The sequence below is a fragment of the Toxorhynchites rutilus genome, chromosome 2 (genome assembly GCF_029784135.1).
Source record: "Toxorhynchites rutilus septentrionalis strain SRP chromosome 2, ASM2978413v1, whole genome shotgun sequence".
In the NCBI taxonomy this organism is placed as follows: Eukaryota; Metazoa; Arthropoda; class Insecta; order Diptera; family Culicidae; genus Toxorhynchites; species Toxorhynchites rutilus.
The window spans coordinates 334,200,995-334,226,322 of record NC_073745.1 but is presented as its reverse complement, the minus strand read 5'-3'; the positions used below and the strand labels follow the sequence as shown (position 1 = coordinate 334,226,322).

General features: G+C 37.8%; 1 protein-coding gene across 4 annotated transcripts in view; it reads left to right on the top strand.

Annotated features, from left to right (window-relative positions):
• Window positions 1-25,328, top strand: part of LOC129771881 (mucin-5AC) — a 290,127-nt gene that overhangs the window by 219,570 nt on the left and 45,229 nt on the right. For 3 of the 4 annotated variants that reach the window (XM_055775998.1, XM_055775997.1, XM_055775999.1), the window contains exon 4: window positions 4,246-4,293. The exons of the other annotated variant lie outside the window; for it this stretch is intronic. In XM_055775998.1, the coding sequence (XP_055631973.1) occupies window positions 4,246-4,293 (48 nt within the window). The remainder of the gene's footprint in view (window positions 1-4,245; window positions 4,294-25,328) is intronic. 4 annotated transcript variants of the gene reach the window in all.

The window sequence follows — 25,328 nt, the reverse complement described above, 5'->3', positions numbered from 1 at the left end:
GTGAGGTAGACCCATTCCTCCTCGAAAATGTCTCACGTTGCAATTACGATCCGACAGTCATCCATCTAGCAACCAGTCGACGGCGACGTCCAAAATGGCCTTCCTCAATGCCGACAGTTTCAGATCGAAGGTTGTGCAGGCCACTGAACATTCAACAAGAGCCAAAGGTTGTACCGCTCATGACAACTCTACACGAGCTGAAGATTGTAGCGCCCAGTGACTATTCTACCCTGGATTCTTCGAGTCAAGAGATATGCACCACGATTGATATGAGGTACAGACTAGGAGGGCATCGCTGATCAATGGTCAGTTACACCCCAATAGGAAGTATCCCACTGCAACATCCCAATTATGAGATCTTTGTAATACTAACCTCGAGCCAACCGCGAGTAATCTGGTTACATATTATTAACATTTGACAAAAAAATTGTCAAAATATTGAACTCCCGGCCCCGTCAGGCTAACGCCATATGTGCCTTAATAAAATATATATTCTGGAAAAAAAACGCCGACAGTTTAGATTTTGTTCTATAAATTGTTTTTTGACGTAGAACTACGTCTTTCATTGAGGGTGCCATATTAGAAAACAGGTCACGTTTTTATGAAATAAAGTTAACGTTAATAACTATTTTTGCCGCGAACGGTTTTAGCGATTTACATACCGGCAATTATGTTTGATATGCTATACATTACAATCCCATAGTCTGTATATGGTTTAAATTGATGAAAATTGAAAGCATCCCCATTTCCTCATACATTTGTTCTGTCCTTTGGGTGCTTTCCCGAACCGAGCTGTCAATAACGAGCAACTTATCGACGAGCACCGAAGCGAAAATCGTAAGATGTGAAGTCTCCGTTAACAAAGGAACAGAAGAAGAACGAAGGAGAATATTTGCCTAGAGTAAAAACAGTGGATCTCGCTGAGGCAAACTTTCATTCTTCGTGAGGAAACCGACTGAACAACATCGTTGCTGGGCGAGCTGGACGGTGAGGGATCGAAAGCCTTTCTCAAGGCAATGGGGGTAGAGAAGTACTATTATGGATAAAGTAAAGTTTTCCAAGGGCCTTTTTGAAGGATAGAGACGAATGAACTGAACTGCTCCCGTGTGCATTGGCCCTGTAACGATGCAACAATCGCCTAATTTTTTATGCTATGATTGACGATTGTTGCAAATCATGCAGTTGTAATGATACATATAAAGAAGGAGGGGAGATAGCTGACGCTGACGATGAACTGACGCTATGGTGAAGCAGGTTTTAAGGTTGTGCATCAAAAAATTATTTGAGGAACACCAAGTTATTCAATAAGTTAATTTTTTTTTGGGCTCGCGTGCCAGTCGTAAAACTGCTTTCAACTAGGATTGCATTTGCGCTAATCTTGATCATAATGAAACAGTGCTACTCTTTATGAGGTTGTTGAGATTAACAGATAGAGTTTATTTCGTTTATTGAGTCACCCAGAAAGTAAATGTCGTTCTGAAATTTTGAATGTGTTTTGGTTTCGCTTGCTAGTAGCAAAACTTTCTCCACTAAGGAAAACAGCTGCACTTATCTCGTTTATTGATCTGCGAGCACAAGAATGAAAAATCAAACAATTATCGTCGAATGATTCTACAATTAAAAAAAAAATTCAAGGCGACCAAACTGGTAGAATGTAGAATGTATTTCAAAGTTTTCGTAGCATTACAAAATAATATCCGCAGTTATAAACAAGCGACTTGAATTAAACTACAGCGTTGTTCTACGTCACAGATGCGGTCGTGTCGTGAACACAACCTCCTATAATTTTTTTCCAATGCTAGAGACAAATGAACTGGAAAAGCTCAAAGTTCTCAAATTTTATCAAGAAATAAAAAAAAGTTAGATTAAAAATCATAGAAGTTTGTGTCCAGCACATTACCGCATTGTTGACGTAAGACTACGAAATTATTGCATTCACATCACTTGTGTATCACTTCAAATATTATTTTAGAATGTTTAGAAATTGCAAAATTAAATGCCTAATAAAATGTTGAATTATTGGTAACCTGAAAGATATACAAATTGGAGGAAAACTTTATGAATGATTCGTAATTTATGTGTTTGTAAATTAATATTACTTGAAATAAATTCGTAATTCCTAGCAAATTTTGTCAAATTTCACGTGTTTCCAAAAAGAACCCTCTCTTCTGACGAATGGTGCAAAAGACTTACGACATCGCGACATCGTTCGGTCGAAGTTTTTCGGAAATTTCATGCGTATCATGTGTGTGAGTGGACAGGAAAAACAACTTCAATCTCGAGCGATTAGGTTTCTAGCGAGCAAGCAAATGTGTCCGTTAAAAATGTGCAAATTGAGGAAACCCGCTAGCAACGTAAATGTTCAAACGGAACCATTCGAAAATTTAAACTTTCTAACATATATACAGTGATACAAACTCGTAATCGTACTCCACCGTGCAAATCTCTTTTCCCTTCTTTTGAAAGTCGAAAACAAGGTTTCGGAACATTCTATTTAGATGAAGTCATAGTGTCATGTGAGAGTTAAAAGGTTTGCTATCTGTTTTCAGAGTAATGGTTTTTATTTTTCTAAGAATTGAGAAGTATGTGCGAATGTATGAAAGTTGACTCAAACTCATAATCGTACTCTGGTTGAAATTTCAACTCGATTCATAAAGCGTTAATCAATTTCAGGATTCCATCATTAGTATGGTATCCCTTGTTCATTGCAACTATCTTTAGCTGTCTTTAGCCGTTATCTACGAGTTTTTTGGTGTATTCTGAAGGAATACTCATCCATTTTTTGATCAAGTGGTTTTTAAAATCGTTATTTTTGGAAATTTGATGGTTTCTAAATATCCTACACAGATAACTTCCATATTATTTAACTGGGATTGATGGTGGGAGATTGGGGAGAAGTATCAATAACTTTTGAGCAATTATAATGTAACCATGTGCGAACTATATGTGACTTATACTTAGGGTCATTGTCTTGGTAAAACTTGAATCCTCGATTCAATCTCATTTTGTTCACACTTTGCTACAAGTTTTTCTTTAGGATGTTCAAGTAAACATTCTGATCCAATACACCATCGATGAAAATCAAATTGAACAAAAAAAGAGTTTGTAATGTGCCGTGGAAGAACATCTTGAATGTCCCAGTTCGCCAGTTTTGCCAGCTGCCATTTGAATACCCATTGAACTGCACACCAAATGCAACAACCTGTACCCCTCGTACCGCGGACTGCGATCCTCAGATCTTCACAGTGCAGATGAGAACAGAAAAATGTATGAAAATCAACCTAATATCGCCGTTGGTTGTTTGGAGCGGAATCAAAACCACCGCGTGCCTTCGTAATGCAAGCCGATGTGTGCCGAGCGCATCTCGAAATGTGTTGAGCAATGAGGGGCTTTGGGTCTGCAGGTCATGCCCTAGACGCCACGTTGCATGTGTGTGAAACAAGTTTCGTCTTCTGCATAAGAAGACTGCATAATCCGCAACCTTTTGCGTTAAACTGCTCTAAATGGTTTACCACCAAATTATGAACTTTAAACCGACCGACAATTTGATCGATCTTTTGCGTTCTCTCTCTTCTTCCGAACGAAGCGTGAGATCAAACCATTGCCGATATATTTATGCTAATGCTGTCATGTTTGTCTCGGAGGTTTGACGCAAGCCGGTCAAGGGAGCGCAAATTCGGGTCGCGCGCTAATCTTAACATCGATTTCCAGCAGCCTCAGCGGCAGCAACTTGACGCCGATTCCAAGAACGTGAAATAAATGCCTCCTAATCACGATTTGTCGGAGTTGCCGAAAGCTTCTATCCGGTTCTTGCATGGGTGGGAATTTCCCCCTCGTCATTACGGACGGAACAATCGGTCGAGATGCTGATGCTGAGATGATGAGAATGATGGCTTGCGGCTGAGAGTTTCGTTTTGTTGTTCTGAAAGCGTCGAAGATTGATCGCGGGGCTGGAAGCATTCAGCACTCTCGGAATCGGTAATGTATGCTAATAGCCGGGTTGGGTGTTGAATAATTACATGCAAAGCTCCTTCGAAATGATGAATTTGAGGTAAATTTGATGATAAAAATTGTGCTGACGGCGAACAAATTGGGTATTGCAGAACGTGTGTTGTTTCCTCAGAATTCGAGGCGTGAATTGAGGAGAAAAATCGATGAGATCATTCCCATTTTGTACAAACACAATAATGCAAATTAATTGTTTAAAACACTAACCGGTTATTTTTTTGTTCTCGTTTATTACAGGTACATTTACAACTAACGTCGAATCACTCGGAATAATTGGTACTTTAGGTAAGCAGTGCTCATTGGATCCGCCGACAGATTACAAAACTGCAGCGTTGAAATTGGCTCTTTTGCAGACGATCACAATAATTAATTATTTTTGTGACACCCCATCGCAGGCCGTAATGAAATGCCAACACGAAGCATCTTTGAACTGCTCTTGACAGCTGACGGCGGTGAAACTTTCGCTCCAGCGATACACTTTGTGTATTCCGTGTAAACTAATAGCGAGACGGTGATCGCAGCATGATCGAATGGAATTGGAATAAAGTTTCATTCGAAGCGTGACAAATTGGGCCTCGTCCGAGAGTATCGGGCAATAACAAAAGGTCTTGGGAAAATGCTGCAATCGATCTTAAGTTGAGAGTGCGGTTTATGATGCGGGATTGTGATGCGGTATTATGTTGTTTTTTTGGGTTGATATGATGGTGACAGTGCGAACGTTTCCCGATGATGAGCTTTGTGTTATACTCAGAATGTTCCTGAATAAAATATTTCAATGAAATTTTGATGTGCAAACCAATTTGAGGTAGGATTCCTGCATTCAAAATAGAATCTTTTTGCTCTTACTACTTACGGAAGCAATGAATTTGATTGTTAAGTTTCAATTTGCCTCGTGGACTCGGTTTGGACTTGGAATTAAAATGGAATAGCTAAATTTAACCCATCTTTGCATAATGGTGAAAATTTCCATCAAAACATTGAATGCCCAAAAATTATATAACATGTTCACTTCAAGTTGATCGTGTCTGAACTTTGAATTATTTCAGCAATAAAGGGAAAATCATGCAAAGAAGAGTTAATCTTCACATGATTATTTTTGCTGAGATATCTTTCATTGAAAAACCGCATTTTGAAAGGCGGGGAACAAATTCGTAGCGGTAGATATGATTGATATGATTTTTTTAATGCATCGACATCGCCTGAGAAGTAGAATAATTGGAAAATTGTTCATGACATGACTACGTTGGAATGCGGAATTATTTAATTCATTTCGCATGTCTATACTATTAGTGTTATTGTTATAAAATGAAATGATATTTGAGAATAAACTCTTTACTAAAATGTATTAGTGACTCTGAAAAGGGTCGATGTTTTAAGTAGTTTTGTTGCTTGGAATGCATCGAAAACCTAAGCTAACTGCAGATATCTCCACACAAAACGCGATAAACTAGACATTAAGTAGCCAGATAGAAAGAAAGACGAATGGATTCTTCATGTTGATATTACCGAAATTTGATATTGGAAGCAGTACAGAAAAAATGTATGAAAAAATAACAAAGTTACCACTTTGGTCAATTTATTCTACTCATGGAGTACGGGACTGCCGTAGTTTCGCAAGCGCCAGAGGGAAGAACTTTCAGTACGAAACTTTTTGTAAAATTACATGTATAATCAGCATACGCGTACATTACGAAAATCTTATCTGTACAAAATGTGTACAGTTGATGGAAAAACATTGCCATCGGGTTGATTTTTGAAAAAATGCAGTTTTAGCCTAAGCTATGCCACCAACGCCAGCTTGTTGTGGAAACAACAAATTTAAATCGCTGTTTCCACAACCGATTGGCGTTCATCCATCAAAGTATGCAAGAATCTATTTCCAATTATTTTCTACAACATGCCGCCGTCGAGCGAAGCATGAGGAAGCATTATGGAGAAGAATCCACACACTTTTCCGAATTAGTAGCATGCGTCAAGCAGATTAACGTAGTTGAGAACCCGATCGCAATAATTTTGGACAGCACCTTTTTTTTCGAATTCGAAATGCAACTGAAACCATCCGTGTTAAATAAGATAATGCCTTCCGAAATTATCCGATATAAAACAGATACAGTTTACGCGAGGATGTTTTGAGTTTTTTTACAAGATGCGTTTCGATGAAGCATTTAGAAGAGTGCAGCTGTTCACCAAATCCGACATTTACCATTCAATCAACATTCAGCTTCAATTTATCCGAAAGAAGAATTTAGCAGGCGAGAAAAGTAAACATCGTCAAGAAGCTTTTTCCCTTGATGCCTGAAGAAAAAAGACACTACGTATTATCCTAGTAATCAACAATTAAATTGTTGAGTTTGAACTATTTAGTTATAATCTTTATGTGCTATATGTGAGAACAGCAGGATAAATTTTTCCGTTAAGCTGGGTTTGATTTTATGAATTTAAAGTACATGATCTTATGAGCTACTTAGTACATGATTTGTAGTTCTAAAACAGAATTGCTATTATAAAAGTAGCATTGCATGAGGATGGACTGTTTTTGATTAAAATATTTGGCATGACGATCTTTTCGGAAAAGTGTTTTTTACAAGAAAGAAGGTATGTGACTTTTATTATGCTAAACGTTCATTACGGAAGATGTTGTTATTTGAAATTTGCTGTACATGCTCGTTTATCCTACGCTATCAGAACAGATCAAAAAATCACATCGCATCACAATCAAATTACGTCACATCATAGGGGAAATGGCGCTTGCGCCTCATCACAGTGGAACTGGCGCTTGCGCCAAACTGTTTTCAAGCTTTTACGGGGTCATTTTTCCACATTTCTGTAAAACTTCACAGTTGTTTGAAAGGATTTGGTATTCTTTATCGATCTATAACAAAAAACGTAAAATGACAATTTTGGCGCTTGCGTCACTTTGCGAAATTACGGCAGGGGATTGTAACGTTTAGCAGATCAAACAAATCTTAGGAAAAATCCTAAGAATAATCAAAATACGTTCGCAGCGTTATTACAAAACTATTTCCTAAACACATGACATGTTTTCTGATTTGGGATCTCAACGATAAACACCTTCGTAAACATATTTTTTCTTTTCCCTGTTTTGAAAAGAAACAGATAAGTGTACATAGATTTCGTTTTTGATGGTAACCATTTGCAGGAAACGCTCAAAGTTTTGAGAGAATTTTCAGCGCTCAAAAATATGTTGGAACATTGGACCAACAAATATCGCTCGTACGTGTATTTGAAGATGGTAGTGTATTTATAAGCTTGAGCTTGAGCTTGGGTAGACTGTACAATTCGTAGTTGCTCTCCGTGATTGACCTGAACCAACCAAATTGCACAAAGAACACACAGAATGACGCTTGGGACTAGCAAATCATCCTCGTTGTGCAATTTTCGGTGATTCGAGCTTTAAACGGTCAATAACGACGCCGGCCACGTCCTTACAGTCACCAGGGGAAGGGAAGGAATGTTAGTATGATATTCGCCGCCCGAAGGCCAGAAGGGTCGCCTCTATAGCGTGGTTCCCTAGCGTTTATCATGGAAGGAATAGTTGTTAGTGGGAATGGTTAAAAATCAGGATTCACTGCGGTAAGTGATGTGATTCTAAAATTTAAAGTTGAAAATTTTTAAATTTTGAAATATTTAAATTTTTAAATTTTAAAATTTTTGAATTTTTAAATTTTTAAATTTTAGAATTTTTAAATATTTAAATTTTTAAGTTTTCAGATTTAAATTTTTTATTCTTAGATTTTTAGAATTTAGATTATTTTTGTTTTTGTTTTTTATTTATTTTTAGTAATTAGATTTTAACACGTTAACCCCGACTTTTTCCTGCTACGCCCTCCAATCAGCGCGCATCAAAATCCCCCCTAGGGACCAACGCTGGGCTCTACACAACGACGGAGAGCTATATTTGGGAAACCTGAGAAGGTAACCGAGAGCTCGTATAAAACCGATCGACTCGGCGATATGTTCCGTTACGCGTTACGTGTACGCTTCGTAAAACTTCAATCACGACAACGGAGAATTATCTTTAGGAAACCTGAGAAGGTAACCGAGACAACTTCCCCAACTTACCAACCTAGCAAGACAACCGGGAGAACTGCTATTCTTCACGATATCTCAAAAACACGTAAAAATAATAATAAAAACGCCTGTAATGATAATGTAGATCACCATATAACTTCCTTGATCAAGTATATTCGGTACAAATCTCGATATTGAACTAACGCTGGCGATCGTGCGAAGAAGCTTCCATGATATATTACGCTTTGAAAACAGCGGAAAAATATCTAGATCTTCCGAGAAGACGAGCCGTGTCATTCAATTAAATGACAATGTTAGCTGATCAACTGGATGAATAAATTTTGATATCCTATCTGCGACGTAATATTAAAATATATCAAATAATTAAGCTAAATAGAACTCGTGAAAACCAGAAAAACAAACGATTCGGATTTTATTTATCGTGCTTCGTTAGCATTCTGGAATTCTGGATCGTAAGGGCATCATTTCGACATACACATCCGCACGATGAAAAAAAATAAAAATTATAGGAGGTTGTGTCCAAGATACGACCGCATTGTTGACGTAGAACTACGCTGTTATTCTATATAAGTCGCTTATTCATACCTTCGGATATTATTCTATAATGCTGTGAAATTTTAGAAACAACTGCTTAGTAGAATAATCTCTGAAATGGTTTTTTCATTGCAGAATTTGTTGACGATAATTGATTGATGATTCATTCTTGCCCTCGCAAAACAATACACTAGCTGATCGTAAGTCGCAATTTATTTCATGTCAATGCAATGAAAATTTACCTCGAATGCTTTTCTTTTCTTTTTGACTTTTTCGCAATTGACATAGACTCGGCTAGACTCGATTATATACATGTTGCACCAGCACCATTTTTCCACATCTCATAACTACATCAATATATCTTTGGCACCGCATGGGAACAACAACAATGACAACACTTGCAAGTATCAAATATCATGCTACATGTTATTTAGTATTGCCTTAAAGGAATCGCACCTATAGGCATCGTTCGTACAACGTAAATCAAGCGCCAAACAAGCGTTCGCCATAGCATGCATACAGAGCCGTACATTGGTGGCTTGAAACTACTAGGAATATAAAACACTTCTCATCATTTTGCGCTATTCTCAAAAGAAACGCTTCTGGCCTCGAAAAAAGTTGTATTTCTTTCTCATGCTCGAGAGAAGCGCAGCTATCACCCTTAGTGGAGGAAGTTTTGCTACTGGCAAGCGAAACCACATACAAAATTCCAGAACGACATTTACTTTCTCGGTGAGTAAACAAGCGAAATAAACTCTTTTTGTTAATAACAACCTCGAAAACAGTAGCAATACTTCATAGCGCTAATGCAATCCTAGCTGAAGGCACTTTTGCAACTGGCACGCGAACCCAAATAACTTATAACATTCCAGTAAGACATTCAAGATGCTTGGTATTCCCCAAATATTTTTTTGACGCACAAACTTATGATGACGGAAAACAAACAATGTTAACTGCTTGGAAAAAGACTGAATTAAGCCACACAGCTTATACTCTGCTGTAACACCCATCGATGTGAATTCGCTGATGAGTTTGTCAAGAACGACCGCCTTCACCACCAGCGGGGGGAGCTTGATTTTGGTTGCTGCCTGGGCGTTTACATTTTCGACCGACGCGCCGAAATCGCCTACTTCGCTGTTGTGCGATGCGGTGTCACACTCGCGAAGGCTCGGTTCAGTGCAAGCGCTTTTCACTGCACCAATATCGCGTGCATCATTGGATGACGCTTGCCTCGAAATATTATTGCCCCTGGCAATGCGTTCGTTTTTTGCAGGGCTCCAGCCTGCCTTCCTCTTCTTCTTGCTCATCATACACTACGCGAAGCGTCCAATTTATGACGCGGAAAGAAAAACACACGATACGAATAACGTGTAAAACGAACAGAAAAACCAAACTACGATATCCAAGTTGGATTACCACTGGTGGGGTCCAATCTTAGATCGAAGCGTAGCGAAAGCAAAGTGAACTGGATTGCTCAACAGTCCGATGCCGAATGAAAGTTTGCCTCAGCGAGATCCACTGTTTATACTCTAGGCAAGTATTCCCCTTCATTCTTCTACTTTTTCTTTGTTCATGGGAACTTTGAATCCTACGATTTCCCCTCCGTTGGTCGTCGATAAGTTGCTCGTTATTGACAGGTCTGTTCGGGAAAGCACACCAATAGACAGAACAAATGTATGGGAAAATGGAAACGCCTTAAGTTTTCATAAATTTTAACCATTTACAAACCAGGGGATTCTAATGTATAGCATATTAAACAAATCTTACGGAATTTCCGATTCGTTTAGTATGTGAATCGCCAAAATCCGTTCGCTAACTTTATTTCATAAAAACGTGACCTGTTTTCTGATTTGGCACCCTTAATGAAAGACGTAGTTCTACGTCAAAAATAGCGACACGTAACTGAGCTCATGAAGAACTCAAGCATAATTTAAGAGAAAGAGAGAGAAAGTAATAGATGCACTTAGCTTTGTAGAATCCATCTTCACTGCCGTAAAGCTGATTCTCATTCTCCGCTCTCCGCTCCTGCTCCGATTTTCGCTCGGAAAACTGCTCCGCACTATACACACATACAATCTAGCACTTTGGTGCATTAAATTTGAAAATTTAAACAAAGGTCAACAAACGAACGGATCCACGTTTAGCGTTTCAGTGATCTGTTTCTAAAGTGTTCATTTCTTCAAACTCACAAAGCTGAAAATACACTTTCAAACGAGCGCTTCAAACTTTTCACAAAATTACAGTCCTTTTTTTGGCATCACACTACCGACGCTTCTAGGAAAATAAGAAAATGGATCGGAGCGACCAAACACCACGTCTGTACTCGTTGACTGCTCTCGCCAGTCCTGAAGATGGTAGTGTATTTATAAGATGAAGAAAGCTTTATGGTGTATTCCAGTCTAGAAATTCTAAAACAACGTATTTTTTCTTTATATTTGAATATGCAAGAATATGCTTTCGGAATGATTTTTGAAGTTTGAATATCACTGACACGGTATTTAATCTGGTACGTCCTTAAGTCAAAACTTTAAAAGCGTCTTTCTCGAAACTATTTTTTCAAGATGAAGTACACGATATCGTACTGAACCGATTCATTTCAAATTTGATATGAAACATCGTTATACAAAAAAATAATATTATTATCGTTCATAAATTTACTCTTTTAAAAACATTTCCAACATAGTAAAATTCACTTAGTTTGATGTAACCTATTGTTTCGTTTACATTTTTTTGTATCCAAAAAAACATTAATGAATAAATAATAAAACAGTAGATAGTTTCATCTAAATTATTTGTACAGAACTCGAAAAAACGTACTGTTGAGCCTCATGTCGTTGGTTGAGCTTTTTGGTAGGAAAGCACGTACCGACTGGGACTGATAGCTACAAAATAAGAAAATACAAAAAATATTTGGGGGTCTTCGTAGCCACTTGGTTACGCGTTCGCTTACTAAGCGATCGATCGTGAGTTCAAACTCAGGGCCCTCAATTGACCATCTTTGTGTTGTTATAGAATAACTACGTCCACGCAACCATCATCAGCTATGGAGATTGATCCACGATGGAACAAAGATCGATTCATCCATACAACTGCTCTGCTCTGCAAGGAACATCGGGCTGCTGTTCTATAAATAACCCAACAATGATCAATATCAACTGTCTCCGCTGTCCGGTTTGCTGGAATGGAAGAACAGATAGAATACCCTTACGCCTAAATGGCTACTACTGTGTAATTTACCATAATGTAATGGAACAGAAAACCTATCGCCTAAATGGCTACTACTACTACTGTGTTATTTACAATTTATAGAAACATAAACATATGTACATGTACACGATAAAAACCCGGCTCTGTTACAGATAAAATGCTGCCTGATAAATAAATGAATGGGATAAAAAAAATATTTGTTTTTGGGCGTTTTACAGAATGTGACTTCTTTCTAGTCGAATTGCTGCCCATTTTCTATTTATATAATAAGTATATTTGGGAGCAGGGGCCGACACTGACACTGTGAAAACGCTCTTGGTGCGGACGAATGAAAAGCGCATCAAGAAAAATTCCGGGCTCAACATATTAAACTGTAGTCAACTGAAAATTCAATTTCTTCGTCATTTTTTCATCATTTTCATTTTCCACGTTGGGAAGCCATCCAGTCTAGGTGGAATGCTTGCAGTCATACATCTGTTATGAAGTTTGAACACAATTTTATACTAAAATCGAAATTTATGTTGCAGCATTACCATGTAACGTGGGTAGTAATCGATCGATAATTTAAAGTATGAAATAAACAAAATAAAATAATATCTTTGATACTGTAAGGTATCAACTAGCAAAATCTCACTATTGCTCATTTCCTGTCGCAACAATATCCAAAAAAAACTAATGAACATGGCAAAAAATCAACAAATTGTTCATCTTCGATAATATAACAATTCAATAAGAGCGCCACACACTTTTATTTTAAATAAAACAAGAATGGTTTAGGATATCATTGAAATTCTTTATTCATGCGAACATACATTTGATGATGACAAAAATAGCCAACTTACCTACCTTAACATCAACTTAATACACCTTTACGACAAATCCATGAAAAATTTATTTTCAAAATAATTAGTCTTATTTTGCTCACATTCGTAAATTTATTCGTAAATTTATCATTTTTATTAAATTTTATTTTTTTTATAAATAACTGCATTCTACTAGTCAAGCCCTTTCTTTTAATACCCATATTAGCTATTCAATATAGAATTATTATACAAATTATTCAAAATTTCCGAAAATCAAAAATAAAATACTCCGGATAATCGAATCCCGGATAATCGAGTCCGACCTGTATCTTATACCTGTTCAAAGTTATTGATGGGGTTTCACCCTAAAACTCATGATTTCAATTTTAATTTACTCAAATACAAAAAATAACATGTCTTCGAAAATCACATATTATATAGAGTGAAATTGGTTTATTCAAATTCCGTCAACAAACATTTTTTATGTTTGTCCCAGAATGAATGGCAAGCAATTGAAAAGAGCGTATTTTTTTGGAAGAAATATCAATAACTTTGAGTGAAGTTGAGAAATTGTTTGTTTGAAAATGTTTGTATTACTAAGTTCTAAAAGTCTCTCGAAGACAGTTTGTATGTAGAATTTGAAATATAAAAGCATAAAAAACGTTATTTCATCGTGACCCTGACGCAACTTAGAGAAAAGGCGCTATATTGGTTATTTCAAGAGATAGAAAAAAACATTGTTCTACAAAGATGTCTCAAATAACTGGGACTACAACATTGTTGAACTATGTTTACCTCTATCTATAAAGATAAGAAAGTTAGATCTTTTATTTCATCGACAATTTTGGTCACCCTACTTTTGATAACATAAAAATGAGCGCTGTATCGTATGTAACAACTTTGTCGTTTCAACTAGTTGTCTAGAGAATAACTGTCGAGCTCTAAATGCTAATTTCCACTTAAATGCATCTCCTGGACCATTGTGCATTGTGCAATGGGATATAAAACTTCGTTGAATACTCCATATCGCTATCTTGATTTCAAACATTATTAGGATTAGTTGCAAAACAAAGTTGCAAATTTTTTAAAGAACACATAAAAAAGGTGCTGTTAGAGTAGCTTTTTGTAAAAGTGTCCCTGTAAAATGTAAATATTTGTTTTTGTCAGTGAAATTTTGTTTTACATTTAATCCACAATTTCGTGCATTTCAAACTTCAACAAAATTTTGCAGGTATTATGAGTTTTTAGTTAGAAATGTTTGTAAAATATTAAGAATAAACTTTTTAAAGAAAAAACCCTATTTAAAAATTAGTCTATTTTTTTGAGATTTCAAGTATGTAAAGTTTCTTTAATGGTAAGCGGTTTTACACTCACAAAGTTACACTGCGATCTGAGATGGTGCTGCCAACTCATAAGACGAGTTGGCATGAAAATCGTGAAATGTGATAGGGCTTAGCTTAGCGTTGGTGTAGGGAAGAAAAAAAACCATACTAAATAGTGCGCATTTCATCTAGAACGAATAATTCAATTGGTCCAATTATTCAGCTTTAATTCACCGTAAAGAGCGATCAATAATAAAAACACCATTGGCACAATGAAACAAAATACCCTTTTCTTATTGATTTTAAATATTTCAAGAAATACTGACCGCATATCATAAATTCTAAATAAATAAATTTCGGTTCATTTTTATCAGATGGCAGATGTTTTTTTTACGAATACATTCAAAATTTTTTTGAATGGATAACATGCGCAAAAGCTATCATTCCATGTTGACCATGTATAAAAAATCAATCAAAACTCCATGCTGAGTTATTTAATTGATGACAGTTGGTTAAAATACCGTGAATTAATAATCATGACATAACATACCGTTTTGAATTATATTTCGGACATCGGTAATAGTATGTTGAAATCCTTAGTGCCCTGATGATAAAACTATGAAAATGCAATTGATTCTTTAGATTATCCCCTTGGTTTCACTATCATATTATATTAAATTTACTTTTGAATTATAACATAGTAGGCTAAAATCCCATTATCGTTTGTTTTTGATGATCGCTTAACGTGAGCAGGTAGAATATAACCGTTTATTAATAGTACAATTTCTCTCGTATTTCATCCCTGATCATCATCGTTATCAGTTCACTGTTATTGCTCGGTAAGCGTTTCACAGTTGATTATAAAATATAATGAAGTATATTGTAATTTTTCCTCAAAAATTTTTTAAATGAAATGTCCAAAATTTGAATCGATTTTTTTCCCTACGATTCATATTTCGGACAGTTAAAATTGGTGAAACTACAATGTGTGTTTTCAGGTTTATCATGGATGTGAAAAGTAAATACAAAAAAGGATAAAGTTGAAGAAGCTTTGGAAACTTGATGTAGACTGGCGATCCTGAAGCAAGACAACAGGTTATACATAGATGCCCGAATGCTCTATGATGACTACTTCTAGTACTTATAATACAAGTACAACTATATAAATATATACTAGTAGTATTGTTACTAATAACAATAAACATCATTTTAATTAAGAGCAATAGAATACATTTTTTTGAGGCATGAACGAAACAGATAAAAATTAAAACAGGCTCTACAACGGTTTAGGGGAAGGTCGAAAAAATCGAATATTTGACGTAGGATTACGTCTTTCGGGAACATATTGGGGTACAAATTGAAAATCGAAAATCGAGCACATTGTAAAAATTGTCCAATTTCAAACGCTTATTGCTCAGTAATTTCATGATGGATTGATGAAGTTTTTGCGTCATTCAATTTCGGCACTCCATAACAATTTTTTATCTTATATATAAAATTCTCGTGTCACGATGTTCGTGGTTGAACTCCTCCGAAACGGCTCGACCGATTTTAATGATATTATACTCAAAAAACTTGGTAGGCATGAGAATAGGTCGTAAACTATATATGATACCGCTAGGATACCGATTACTTTATATTTGATACCGATTAGGGTGGTCCCATACAAATAAAATCTGAATAACATTGTTTTCGTATTTTTTTGCATAAATTTGGCTTGAAAAAAAAATGATAACCATATATAACCAATTTTCACCCTCATCTCCTTTTTTTTATCGCGATATTTGTATTTTTATATAAACGATACAAAATAATTGATTCGTCGTTCGTTTTTTAAACAGGACGAATTTATTTACGTTGTTTAATGGCAGATGGCACTTCGTCCTCTACATCGAACTTCACCCTACACATACGCAATTCGACTAAAACTAGGAATATCGCCGGCGAGCTGGAAGCGTTTTTGGATGAGCACAATGAATTATTGAAATTATTCTAATCACACACATGCTCGAAATGCAAAATAAGAGTCACGCTATTGTCGACAATCCTGATAAAAAAGCGACTGAAGAGCACGTGTATAGATCCAATGCGCCACAGTTACTTTAATTATTAGGAACATCATTACTCATTTTGAATTAATATTTTAATATTATGCGGTTGGAGGAGATGAAACAAACAAATTAGTGCCCTCGATGGATTCTTATGTGTGTAGTTTGATGAATTGGCGCAGTCAGGACAACGTCATTCTAGGATGTCTTGAGCTGTGCCAATAATCCATGGTCAACATATTCGCAAAGGTAGAGAGCGAAAGACTGCGATTCCTATGACACAATCAACAGAAGCGGTTCGAGGAATGATAGCGAGACGCTATCATGAGTAACACCTACACAGCCTTTGTTCAAATGACAGCACGTGTGTTCAAACAAAAGAAATGCAGTCTTTAATGGGCTCCATTACAAAATTACACGTATTTCGTCCAACATGTTGCTGGATGTATACAATTGAATGACTAAAGCGAGGATGGCCTTATACGCACATGTTTTGCTTGGTTAGTCGACAAAATACACTCTGAGCAAAAGGATAGAGTAATTTCCTCGGAAATTCAAGATCTATCTACTGATCAACTATTTCCCTGTATTCTGAAATCCGATCGAATCAGAACTACCCGAACGAATCGCAACTCAAGTTCAATCGAGTTGTGCAAATCTGACAGCCTTGCCGTGCAATTCGACATTGAACTATTTCGGGTGAAATGAACACGCTCTTAGGACAAAAATTATAAATGAAAAAAGAGATTCTGCGGAGAAACATGCAAGTAGTCTCTAATATGTGTTTTGTGAATAAGATAACACATTCTCTGCAAGTGGGGGAAAATATTTAACGAAAATTGTCTCTCATACTAATTTTATATTATGGATAAAGTTTTAACGGAAATGCAAAGAGATTTATAGAAGAATCGTTAAGTTCGTACTGTTTTCTAAGTATTTAAACAACATCGATTAATGATTTTCATCCAAATTTAAGCAATTTAAAATTATTTTCGTGTCTGCTAATCTGATACAGATTAAATTGCCCCACGAATACGAATTATTTATTTTGAAGTTTATTTTGCGCCGAGGCAAGGTTGCTACACTTCGTAGCACGGATGATCATGTTTCTGAATGCAAAAGACGATTCCTGAGATCCGATCGATTCGGTCCATTTCTCTGTACATCATAGATCTCATCTCCATCTCCACATCACACTCAGGTTCGGGAAGTCCATTTTCCCACGATCCAATGCAATACACGGTCAAATCTTCACGTATCTGCAGGATATCGACGTGGTATCTATCTTTCATCGATCATAATCAATTAATTTTAGATCGTTAAAACATTTGAACTGAACACACATGTATTGCAATACATTGAACACGTATTGCAATACATTAGTTATTTTTTATCCAACAGTCAAAATTTTTTTTTTTTTTTATCCAAAATATATATTTTATTAAGGCTCATATGGCGTCAGCCTAACGGGGCCGGGAGTTCAATATTTTGACAATGTTTGCTTAGACTATGTTAGTAATATGTAACCGATCACTCGCGGTTGACTCGAGGTTAGTATTACAAGTGTTCTCATAATTGGTATGTCGCAGTCTTCGATGCTCTGTACGTGTGCCCGACACGGGATACTTCCTATTGGGATGCAGCTGACCATTAATCAGCAACGCCCCCCTAGTCTGTGCCCCATATCTAGCGTGGTGCGTCTTTCTCGACTCGAGGAATCCAGGATAAAATGGTCACTAGCCGGCGCAATCATCAGCTCGTGTAGAGTTGTCATAAGCGGTACAACCTTTGGCTCTTGTTGAATGATCAGTGGACTGCACAACCTTCGGCCCGTGCATCTGTAAAGAGTGTGTGTATGTATTGCCGCGACTAAGTAAAAGTTTATCGATCGGATAGGAGGGATATGAAACAGGGACACAACGAAGGAAACATCATTAAACGTTGACATCGGCGTTTCTGAGGAACAGGTATAGATGAAGCAGAAGATCAGGATCACGGCTACCTAAGATATCCCGGACGGGGATATCCGATTGTCTTCCTTGTGCTCTTAGTGCTCTAGAGAGCTGAGAGCGAGCAGCATGGAACCGGATACACGACCAGACAACATGCTCGATGTCGTGGTAGCCATCGCCACAATCACAAAGATTGTTTGCTGCGAGCCCAATGCGATAGAGATGCGCGTTTAGGTTGTAGTGATTGCACATAGGCCGAGATATCACGCGAATGAAATCACGACCTACATTCAATCCCTTGAATCATGCACTCGTCGAGACCTTAGGGATAATCGTGTGTAACCAACGACCGAACTCATCGCCACTCCACATGCGCTGCCAACTTACGAGCGTATACTGACGAGGAATGTGGAAAAATTCATTATAAGCAATTTGCCTTTCAAAAAGTGTGCCTTCTAAAGCGCCCACCTTAGCTAGCGAGTCCGCTTTCTCATTCCCCGGAATCGAGCAATGAGAGGGAACCCATACTAAGGTAAACTTGAATAATTTTTCGACCAAAACACTCAATAGATGTCTTATTCTTGTTAGGAAATAAGATGAGCGTTTATCAACCTTCATTGACCAGATTGCCTCTATTGAGCTGAGACTGTCTGAAAAAATAAAATAGTGGTCGATGGGCAATGTTTCAATGATCCCTAATGCGTAATATATCGCACCCAGTTCAGCGACATACACGGAACAAGGATCTTTGAGTTTGAAAGAGGCACTGGAATTTTCATTGAAGATGCCGAAGCCAGTGGACTCGTTTATGAATGAACCGTTAGTAAAGAACATTTTATCAGATCCAACTTTCCCATATTCTGCCGAAAATATCGGCGGAATAGAATCGGAGCGTAGGTGATCTGGTATTCCATGGATTTTTTGTCGCATGGACAGATCAAAAATGACAGAGGAATTGCAAAAGTATGGGAAGCAAACTTGGTTGGAGATGCCTGGTGAAGGGTGCACGTCGTGGGTAAGGTACTCATGGTATAAAGACATAAAACTTGACTGAGGAGTCAGTTGGAGTAGATTTTCGAAGTTATCAATCACCAATGGATTCATGATCTTGCAACGGATGAGAAATCTGTAGGATAATTCTGTGAACCGAAGAGTAAGCGGGGGTACTCCTGCCAAAACTTCGAGACTCATCGTATGTGTCGAATGCAAACACCCCATGGCTATACGCAAGCAACGATATTGTATTCTCTCCAGCTTGAGAATATGAATCCTGGCAGCTGATCGGAAGCAAAAACTGCCATATTCTAACACTGATAATATCGTTGTTTTGTACAACTGAATGAGGTGTCCTGGATGGGCACCCCACCATGTTCCGGTAATTGTTTGGAGAAAATTGATTCTTTGCTGGCATTTCTGTTTCAAATACGCAATGTGTCTCCCCCAGGTACACTTAGAATCAAAATATACACCCAGGTATTTGAAAAACATAGAGTGTTGGATCGTTTTGCCGGATAGGTGAAGCTGGAATTGGGCGGGTTCGTGCTTCCTAGAAAAAACGACCATTTCAGTTTTCTCCGTAGAGAATTCGATACCCAGCTTGACGGCCCACGTGAACAGATTGTTCAGGGTATCTTGCAACGACTTTTGCAGAACGACGGGATTAGTACCCGTGATGGAAATAACTCCATCGTCTGCAAGTTGTCTCAGCGTGCAGTCTCTAGTTACACAATCATCCATATCATTGACGTAAAAACTGTATAAGAGGGGGCTTAGGCAGGAGCCTTGTGGTAGGCCCATAAAACTGTAACGAGAAGATTTCGAGCTGCCATGAGAGAAAATCATGTGCTTTTCTGAGAGTAAATTGTACAGGAAATTATTCAGAATTGGTGAAAGTCCACGATTATGAAGCTTCTCTGAGAGAATTTCCATGGAAACTGAATCAAATGCCCCTTTGATATCGAGAAAAACGGAAGCCATTTGTTCTTTGCGAGCAAATGCGATTTGGATTTCAGAAGATAGCAGCGCGAGACAATCATTTGTCCCTCTACCTCGGCGGAAGCCAAACTGCGTATTTGACAGCAAATTGTTTGTTTCGACCCACTTGTCCGAGTTGTGATCGCAAGCCGGCTTGTTGGGTTTCCGTATGGCTATCACTCTCACTTGTCTCCAGTTATGCGGGACAATATTCAGCTCCAGAAACTTGTTGAACAAGTTCAGCAAACGCTGTTTTGCCAAGTCGGGAAGATTCTTCAACAAGTTGAATTTAATCTTGTCCGACCCCGGAGCTGAATTGTTACATGAGAGAAGGGCAATTGAGAATTCCACCATCGAAAAATTCTCATAATCGCTTTGAAGTGGAATGTCGCGTACGACGTTTTGTGCAGGAACGGTGTCGGGGCAAACCTTCCTTGCAAAGTTAAAAATCCAACGGTCAGAGTATTTCTCACTTTCGTTTGTATGGTTCCAGCCACGCATTTTCCTAGCCGTATTCCAAAGAGTGCTCATAGCGGTCTCCCTTGACAAACCATTGACGAACTTCCGCCAATATCCACGCTTTTTTGCTTTAATCAAACCCCTTAGTTTGGCTTCTAGAGCTTGGTACTTTAGAAACCATTCCACTAATCCAGTTTTCCTGAATTTTTTGAAAGCGGATGATTTTTCAAGGTAGACCTTTGAACACTCCCTGTCCCACCAAAGTGATGGAGGACGACGTCGGAAAGTGGTAGCCGGTACACGTTTCTTTTGAGCTTGAAGTGCGCTTTCGTAAATCAAACTCGATATAAAGTTATACTCTTCGAGTGGAGGAAGTTCATGCATTGAAACAATTGCTTCAGATATTATTTCCGCAAATGTTCTCCAGTCAATATTCTTCGTGAGGTCATACGAAATATTGACTGACTCACGAGAGCTTGATTCATTAGCGATCGATAAAATTATTGGTAGGTGATCACTACCGTGGGGATCTTGGATTACCTTCCATGTGCAATCCAGGGATAACGAAGAAGAGCATAGAGATATATCTAGCATGCTTGCCCGTGCAGGAGGGTTGGCTATTCTGGTTGCTTCCCCAGTATTCAAAACTGTCAATTTGAAGTTGTCGCACAGATCATAAATCAAAGTGGCACGGTTGTCATCGTAGAGTGATCCCCATGCTGTTCCATGGAAGTTAAAATCACCTAAGATTACCCGCGGCTCCGGCATTGCCTCGATAGTATCAAAGAACTGATGGCGGCCTACCGTAGTTCTGGGAGGGATATATATCGAAGCAATGCAGAGGTCTTTGCCATTGATTTGTATCTGGCAAGCAACAACTTCAATGCCTGTCATCGATGGGAGAGTGACTCTATAGAAGGAGTGACATTTTTTAATCCCCAATAGTACGCCACCAAACGAGTCATTTCGATCGAGGTTGAAATCGTGGAAATTCAGCTCATCGGCTGAAGAAAGCCATGTTTCACAGAGAGAAAATACATCACAGTTAGAGCTGTGAACTAAAAATTTAAACTGATCTAGTTTAGGAATAATGCTTCTACAATTCCACTGTATTACAGTGGTCAAATCCTTGGCCTCTTGCATTGAATCAGGCATCGAGGGAAATGAACGCTGCCAAAAAACCACATTTTTCTTTCAAAAATGTTCTCACAATCGGAAGCAAACATAAAACTATGCTTTTAAGAGGGTCGTTTATATTTAAAGCATTTAAAATGTTGTCCACCAGGTCAGAAAGCGCAAGCAAGCCAGATTGTGGCTGTTGCCACAATTGTTTGTATCTAACAGTCAAAATATTCACTAGAAGTAATTTATATGGCAGAACAACGTTTTCCGGGTCAACTAGTATTGAATAAATTAATATATGTCATAAAACTAACTATCGAACAATTGAAAAATCTCAACCCCTATCCTAACGGAAATACCCACTTCTGATTGGTCGAAATTGACGACATATGCGGCGAGTCCTTAACAGAGACATAAAAACCAAGCTGCCTGGGGGAAATCGGCATTGCAAATACATGAAAGTAAGGGGAACTTTTGTTCCTACCGAAATGTGTTCCCTAACAGAGACATTAAAACCAAATCATTATCAAAGAGTTTAAAGATGTAATTCTTCATACATATTCAAAATTAACAGATAGCCCAACGGAATCCTACGTCAACTATGCGTTCGTGTCTCGGACACAACCCTGCTGTGACTTGTTTTTGCCGTTTTGGGATGTTTATGCCCCCAGAAATTTTGTACTATAACGATTTTTCGATTTTCGATTTCGTTGGAATGTTACAGCTAGTGATTCCGTTTCGATTAATCGATTAATAATTCGATTACTAATCGAACGGTTACTACGCATTCAATAAGTCGTGTATAGAGAAGAGATTTATCACTTGTTCACTCAAAAAAAAAGAAAATACATCTTCAAATATACCTTAAACAATAACCAAAATACCCGAACACTTCATTTTTTCATGTTTGATCATTTTATTGCATTAGTAATTGTACAGAAATAGATATTGAGCTTAAAACCACAATAAATCGTTATGTAGAGTGTCCAAAATTTGAATTCACTCTGTCGAAATTTGTTTTTTTCATAAATACATTGCGAGAAATTCCTATAAGCGCACATGTATATTTTGGCTGTAAGATTAATTAGATATATATTTCCAAAATATTTTCATGGGATTTAAATGACCTTCGAACATCAAGTTTATCATGCCAAGAAAAGTCCCAATCCAATTCTCAACAGTTATTCAGGATGAGAAAAACGTGTTTTCAAGGTAGAAATGCTTATAAGCGCACATCAGACTTTATTCTCAAAGAACGATTTATACATGAAAATGACAGCATTCAATATTTGGTTGGTTTACCATTTTTCAGAATAGTTTCATAGACACGGTTTGGCATTGACTCAATCAGATTATCCAACATTTCATGTGGAATTTTATTCCACTCGTCCCTTACACATCTCTCCAACTCACGAACTGTTGCAAATTGCCGTCCACCACGCCTTGCCAGGATTCCCCAGAGATTCTCGATGGGATTGAGATCCGGGCTACGAGCTGGCCAGTCCATAAGCTGAATGTTTCTTTCGGAAAACCATGACAATGATTTCTTGCTTACGTGAATGGCAGCATTATCCTGCTGGAAGATGAAGTTGTCGTCCACAATGTCTTCTGTAAATGGCACCAAAACACTGTCCAGTAGCTCTACATAGTTGTCGGAGTTCATCCTTGTCGAAATAGTGGCGATAGGAGTCTTCCTTTTACTTGAAAACGCAGCCCACACCATGAGACTTCCACCACCAAAATTCCTGCTCAACTTCACTTCGGGATTTTTTCGTAGATCATGCCAATAATACGCGCAGCAGTCGGGACCATCAAGATTGAACTTTTTCTCGTCGGAAAAGATCACTTCATCCCACTCTGCCTTCCAATCCATGTGCTGTTTAGCGAAATCCAATCTTGCTTTAATGTGCCTTGGGTGAGGTTTGGCTTCTTTGCCTTCTTCGTGTATGTTCCTCGCAAAATTTGGAAAACACGTCGTTTGGATATGGGAAGGCCCAGTTCTTGCTTTATTTCCGAAGCATTAAATTTTCCAGTCGCCCCAAGCTGAATGATGCGGTTCCGGTCGCGGTTTGAAATTTTGCAGTTACCTTTATTCTTCCCTCTGGTGCCATATTTTGGGCCCTTCTTGAAAAAATCCCGGACCACTGTTTCTCCTCTATCGATCCTCTTTGCTATCTCCCGGTTGCTTAAACCAATATCCTTCAATTCGGTTATTAATCTCCGCTCAGTTTCGTCCAAGAACTTTCCTTTCGGCATCGTGCTTCAAGTTCAATTGCCCTACTTCACTGCTTAGCTGATTGTGGTTAACTCGTTCTCACGTTACAACCTTACCAGGATGTGTTGAAAAATGGCCCAGATGTTTACATATTGGTGGGAAAATATTTAAAATGCCAGTTGCGCTTATGAGAATTTCGCACCATACTTTAAAAAAAGTTTTAGTAAAAAATATGTTTGCACCAATGATGACTTAAACAACAAAGTTAGTACACATTTAGTCATTAGGAAATCACTACGTAAAAAAGGAATGGTTTTATCTACTATATATCTAGAATTTTCAGAAAACCCAGGTGCGCTTATAGGATTTTCCCCCACTGTAGTGTCCGAAATTTGATTCTTATTCGCTTCAATTGAAAAACATTTTTATTCGATAATTGTTGATGTTTTCAATCGAATAGGCACCAAAGTAGGAAGCTTAAAAGCTTATTAAACTAATTTAATAAAAATATAAAACAAATAATACTTGTGCATAAAGTTTAGATCTGTTTTCTGCATCAAATGCCTAAAGCGTCCGAAATATGATTCAGAACGGTATTGAAGTCTTGAAAATCTGACAAGAACTAGATAAAGTTTAATTAATTCATTTGGAAGTTCCGCAATCTGCAGCATGCTGTGTGCCTTCTTATGCATCAGAAATCCTTTGCTCACTGACATTTGCTTAAATGCTCAAATTAAAATTAGTGTAGAAATATGACAAATGTATATTTTTAGCCAAATTTTTGTTATTAATTTTTTTGCATACAAATGAAAGCAATGATAGAATTTGTATCTAAATGAACTATCTGTTTTGCCTATATACATTGCTTTCGTCAGAGAGGAGCCGGCCGTTTTTAAGGAGAACGCGATTTCGTCAATCTCCAGTGAAGCTAATAAAATCCTTTATTATCGGATGTGAGTTACGTATCCACGAAAAAAGAAACAAAAATTTGTGTGTCAAGGTGGATTTTAGTTTTCCCAAAACATTGTATCCCTATCTGGATTTTAGTCTCGGAAGCCTACGATAGATATTTTTGCCTCGCGAGTGTGCTCTGTTGGACCTGTCTGGAAATGGTGATTTCAGCAAGCGTGTTGTGCATATGTTATCTGTGGAAAACTATCTGTAATTCCATCCAATGCATAGATTGTAATTATCATCGGTTTGCATCTATAACCAACAATGGGATCATCACGCGGGACAAAAGGTTAACCTTGTTAATGAAAAGTCTTGAACTCGACCCTCCAAGCGACTCCTTCATCCTCTTTTCTCATCACGTCGATATCAATCATCATCAAACTCAGCAAATAAAATCGACAGAACACCCAAGTCTGCATGATCATACTTCACCGATAATTTAACACTCGCCATCCCTTTGGGGGTCCAATCTAAAGTCCGAAGTGAAGACGTCTCAAGGTCGCTTGCATGGTTCACGCGAAAAACTTGCATCAGGTTCGCGTGCTCCCGCCAAGGTGGTCAAAACCTCAAACCCAAGAACCACCGAGAGTTGTTTTCCCTTCCGTATTACGTCGCATTCTTGAGTGGAAAACGTGCAAGTATTGTTTTTTTTTCTTCTCCTGATTCGAATCGCCCAC